At 37.6% G+C, this 5,548-nt stretch overlaps 1 protein-coding gene across 1 annotated transcript; it reads left to right on the forward strand.

Moving 5' to 3' along the window:
* Nucleotides 1-948: 948 nt before the first annotated feature.
* Nucleotides 949-4,972, forward strand: LOC111645423 (astacin-like metalloendopeptidase). The gene is made up of 10 exons (XM_023394639.1): nt 949-1,037; nt 1,160-1,250; nt 1,394-1,585; nt 1,797-1,949; nt 2,113-2,156; nt 2,267-2,938; nt 3,061-3,157; nt 3,294-3,479; nt 3,659-3,811; nt 3,930-4,972. The coding sequence occupies exons 1-10, from the start codon at nt 1,001-1,003 to the stop codon at nt 3,973-3,975; spliced, it is 1,671 nt and encodes a 556-aa protein (XP_023250407.1). The 5' UTR covers nt 949-1,000; the 3' UTR covers nt 3,976-4,972.
* The last annotated feature ends 576 nt before the right edge of the window (nt 4,973-5,548 follow it).

The following is a 5,548-nucleotide window of genomic DNA, read 5'->3' on the forward strand; positions in this document are numbered from 1 at the left end:
TTTTATATGATTATTTAAACAATTTCAAGTGGAATATTTTAAAAGAAGAGGGCTGAAAATAGCAACAGGGCATGTCACTGCTGGAACACATTAATCATTTAGACATGTGCCAACAATGTGACAAACACTCAACACAACATTCATGATTGCAGTGTTGTCACTACTCAGTGGTAACAACCGGATGTCTCATTAACTGGCTCACCTGTGGAAATACTGCAAAGCGACTGAATTCTGGATATCTTCCAATGGAATATTTATATTCCGATATATACATACATGATTTTTTCAACTACTGAAGTTATATGTATTGTTGTTATTTAGCTTGTTTTCAGACTATTTTATTCTTCTGTACTTTAACGCTTCATCTGAATGAATCTCTCTTATTGCATTGTTGGTAATATTCAAATAAATTAGCTGCTCTCTGAAAATTTGTACCTGACTTGTTGGTGAATGAGTCTCACCATTCTACTGTTGTTGTCTTGACATAAATGTAGCATTTGATAAATTATTGGCATCAGGGATTTCCTGATTTTTATTTTTTATTTTATTTATTTCATTTCATTATTATTATTATTATTATTATTAGCAGTAGTAATAATTGTAGGAAGTAGTAATAGTAGTGAATAACTTTAACATTCCTACAACTAATGTAGTCTCGTGCTACTTTTTAAAAAATATTCTTAATTACACATCACACTGGTTCTGGTAAATATTCTCAGTTATGAGGAACATGTTAGAGTAAATATTCAAGTCATTAGAGGATTTAAGTGTTTTTGCATTGTTCCTGAGAAGAAAAAAATGCAACATGCTGATGGGTATGAGGAAGCAAACACATGTGGTCTTAGAAGCCAGTTTACACGCCCACAGGTGAAGACGCAACGTCATAGTTTCCTTGTCGCAAGCATTTAAATTGAAGCAGTCGCAGGCAGAGAAGGCAGTCTACTCACAGGTGGCACAACAGTGACAACACTGAGACAGCAACCTCATCGCACAACACATCATGTGGAACTTCATCGTGGTTCTCGTCCTTCTGACGGGTAAGAGCGTAGAACACTTTTAATAGACACTTTAATAGACACTAAAGAAAATGAGCATGCTGTGGTTACAATGAGGGTGATGATGCCGATTATTAATCCATTTAACTCCATCTTTTGTGCAGCTGGATACAGAGCACAGGTCTATGACAACAATCCCGAAGGTGTTTTGTTTCGTGTATGTCCTTATCGACATGTTGTGTCTCAGATTAAAAGGTAAGTTCCATATGAAGATAAAACTGTATATACAGCAACAAACAAACTGCATATAGAACTGTGACTTAGTAACATACCTTTTCATTGAATATTTCACTGGTACTGCTGATCCTTCCATTAAATCCTTTTGATTTATACCATAGCTCCCACACTGACAGTGATCGCCAATGGAAAATTGAATGCAATACAGAACTGAATGCTTTGGACAGTACCAGGCAGTGCTACTGGTCAAGTTTCTACAAGTTATATGAGCAAGAAATGAGCTTCAATTGCCGGGCCAATGGTGTTGTTGCTGGCGTCTACAGCGATTACAGTGGCTCACATGGAGACAGAAGGTGGGTAGCCTATTGAAATTTTGCGTTAAATTTTGAATAGTGTAGTATGGTAAATTGATTTAGGAATTTAAGATGATGATGAGTCTATTTTCAAACACATGGTTTTTTTGTTTGAATGCAATTGATTGATTAATTGACTTTTTAGCTTTAAAAAAAGTGATTAATTCTCAATGGTTTTTGAATATAATGAGTTTATCTGATATTGTTTCAGATGGATTTTCCTCTGCTGCACTTCTCCAAAACTGATCACATTCGAATGCCGGGAAACCCCAATGGTCAACTACTGGAATGAAAACTTCAACTGGCATGTCCCTGGAGACAACTTACTAACAGGTGTCCAGACCCACAATAAGAATAACAATGGGTAGGTACTCTGACAAATGGTCATATGGCCATATTTCTACTTCCAACAGTTATTTAATTTACTATGTTTTTAGATGAGCAGGTCTCTCACTGATTAAGTTAGTAAATTGGACATCAGCTTTCTAAAGACATAACATAATAACAATGCTTTAATTAATTGACAGAGATCATCGCTGGAGTTTCAGTTACTGCAGAGGAATAACAACAGGTGAATAGTCTTATTGTACTTCATTGTACTTCAGATATTATGATATAGAAAGATTGACATTGTTTTCTTTTGAATAAATCTAATTTGAATAAATCTTTTTTTTTTTTTAGATGACCTGGCAGTCAGTTCACAGATCCTCTCTGCAAACAGTCCAATGGAAAACCTATTGACTGAAGGAGATGTTATGGTCCCAAGAACAAGGAATGCAAGAGTCTGTGGAAACTGCAGATGGCCAAAGTCAAACCAGGTGGTTCAAGTTCCGTATACCATAAGTGATGCCTTTAGCAGCTCCGAAAAGGTCGCGATTCAAAATGCTATCGATGACTTCCACTTGAGCACCTGCATTCGCTTTACTCTCCGCACAGGCCAGACCAGCTACATCAGCATTGTGAAAAAAGTAGGATGTTGGTCACTAATTGGAAGAAGTGGGGCCACTCAAGAATTATCTCTTGGTAATGGATGCATTAATAATGGCATCATTCAGCACGAGCTCATTCACGCACTCGGCTTCTGGCACGAGCAAAGTAGAACCGACAGGGACATTTACGTCAAGATCAACTATGAAAACATTTTGAGCGGACGAGAAAGGAACTTTCACCTTCTTGAGACAAACAACCTCAATGTTCCATATGACTACTCCTCTGTTATGCATTACGGAGCAAAGGACTTTTCAAAGAACGGACGAGACACCATCACTCCCCTCTCACCCACAGCAACAATAGGCCAGAGGATCCGCATGTCAGACAATGACATTCTGAAAATCAACAAGGTTTACAGCTGCAGTAAGTATAATAATAAAGCACTTAAGGTCAACTTTGTATTTTGTAGCTTTGCAAGTTTATAAGTCCTTTTCTGGTCTAAGAGCTTTCAGTGAAACTCACTGTTAACTAACTTGTTCTTACAGGGAACTACCTGCATAAGAATGGCGAGTGGGACAATGAGTTGGGTGGTGTTTTGAGCCGCCAGTGCCCCTCTGGCCAAGCTGTTTCCGCCATCAGAAGGTGGGTTTTCTGTAGTTTATGGGTTTATGGTCTTGAAAACAAAATAATAAAAACACATATTATCTACAATTTCATTCTTATAGTTATTGTTCTATCTATTCAAAACTAAGTTTTCAAACTTGCTGGTTTGTTGTAGCTCCCACAATGACGACAAAAATGATCGCCTTTGGGGGATTTCGTGCAAGGCTTTCAAGGTAACCAGGACATGCCAATGGTCAAGATATGTGAACGAATATTGGGGACACATGGACTTCAAATGTGCAAACAATGAAGTGATTGCTGGGGTCCACAGCGTCTACAACTCCATCATGGGGGACAGGAGGTGAACATTTCTTTTATGGTCATTTGTTTTTTACCTTTACAGTAAAGACAAAAGGTACATAAAATGGTAAATCATAAAGTGCAGCTTGAGTAAAACGGTTCAGTTGTTTTCTATATCGATCTATAAGATGAAATTAATTGATAGCTAATGTAAATGAACACCTTGTTCTTGTATCCCAGATGGAAGTTCTACTGCTGCAGTGCTCCTGGTTTTACCATGGTCAACTGCAAAGACGAACCACTGGTCAACTACTGGAAGGAGTACTTCAACTGGCCAGTCGCCAGCAGCAACTACCTGACCGGAATGAAAAGTTATTTTGATAGTCAAACACGGTGAGTACATTCCTCTCAGTTTATCGCAGCCAAACACGGCAACCTTTTTTAACAGTCATTCTTACCAAGTATACATAGAATTACCAGTTTGTAAATGTCATTGGTTTCTCGTTGACAGCGATCGCCGGTGGAGCTTCACATACTGCCAGAGGAATCTTCCGTGAAGCTTCTCTGAAAGATAAGAACCCTGACAAGATTTGCTGATGTACAATGATAATACCCCAAATGGATAACTGTATAATCTCAATTATCAGTGATTGAGGGCGTCTAAAGGTACATTTGAGTTAACCAACTAAAACTCATGACCGCAAAGGCCACTGGGAGATTTTTAGTTAAGCATGGCGCATTTGTTTAATGCATATTATAGTAAGAATGAAGGATGATGTTATATTATTTTCATGAGCCCAACTGGGTTGGTCAATATTGGAAAAAAAAAATCTAAATCAATTTATTGATTGCTATCAAATTCTGTCTGCCACCTGCGAGTTGTAACAAGAAATTTTAAAGACTCCTTGCACTTTATTACAGCAGCAACTTTGTAACCATCACTTGTGGGGTTATAATGGCCTGCATTTATCAAGATCAGAAGTGCTGATGTAAGATCATTAAGAAAGTGCCCCTGGCCATCTCCTTCCATAATGACCTGAACAGAGAAACTGGTCTCGGAGCTGCACTCCTGCTGCACTTGTGAAGGAAAACAAAACCCTCAGTGTGGTTATAGTGTGCTGATGCAAAGGCTCAATGATATTTGTTTTTCTGGGGAGTTGACGCCTGTTTTTACAGGATCTCAGGCTGGTGGTGCTGTGTAAGTTTAGCGTAGCCGGCAGGGCAGATAGGTGAGTGGTTTTAACTGTTTTATGTCTCGTTACTCTCCTGGTCTTGGGGTTGTAAATTTAGATACTTGCATAACCTTTTTTTGCAATTAACTGTTGATCTAGATTAGATCACTGGGTCATTCTTTGTGACGTAAAATATGCTTTTATGAAGAAAGATTATATAAATGAACAAATATAACATTTAGTTATGAATGTATAATAAAGTACTACTTGAAGAATGAATGTATTGAGAAATTTTGTGCAAACTGTACATTACAAGACTTGGACAAAGCACTGTATTTGTAAAGCTGGTATTACGTAGAAATAAAGTCTATATGAAATACAATATCTGAGTTGTTCTGCTTAATTTTCTACATGAATAACCACTTCTGACATTCCTATATTCATAAATAAGCTTTTAAAATAGGGGGTATATTATTATTCATATTTTTGCAAAACATGATCAATCCAAGCGAAATCCCAGTTAAACTTGAATGCCTGCAGGTGTTTTGGTTCATGCAACCAACTTTTACAAAAGGTCTGACAATGCAAACACGATGAGAAAGTGAATTTTACATCTGGGTGGACCAACTTTTCCACGAGAAAAATACAAAGGTTATATTTCAGGCTTCCTGCTGTTGCTATGATTATATTATAAACAGTGTTTAAGGATATGAGGCCGCCCCCATTTCTCAGTGATGGGCGTAGCAGCAACAAATCAAGATGCAGAGAAAATACATTTAAATCACTTTAACAGCTGCATCTCTCTCCAGAAACAGTGTCCAGGTAACTCCAGAGATCTCATTATCCACAGTTTTCACAGGGACTTTTTTCTTAAGTAGAAATTTGCACCAATGAAACAAACTGCTCACAATGATGTTTGCAGATTGCTTTACTTAGATAGATCAAAGTTTTCACTTAT

Source organism: Seriola lalandi, unplaced genomic scaffold (genome assembly GCF_002814215.2).
Source record: "Seriola lalandi dorsalis isolate HSWRI2012SDOR001 ecotype SW California unplaced genomic scaffold, Sedor1 jcf7180002054951, whole genome shotgun sequence".
NCBI classification, from domain to species: Eukaryota; Metazoa; Chordata; class Actinopteri; order Carangiformes; family Carangidae; genus Seriola; species Seriola lalandi.

Coding starts and splice junctions, on each gene's coding strand:
- LOC111645423 (XM_023394639.1), top strand. CDS start 1,001: ATGTGGAACTTCATCGTGGTTCTCGTCCTTCTGACGG. Junction 2,157..2,266: donor CTGCAGAGGAATAACAACAG/GTGAATAGTCTT, acceptor TTTTTTTTTTAG/ATGACCTGGCAGTCAGTTCA. Junction 3,158..3,293: donor GCTGTTTCCGCCATCAGAAG/GTGGGTTTTCTG, acceptor GGTTTGTTGTAG/CTCCCACAATGACGACAAAA.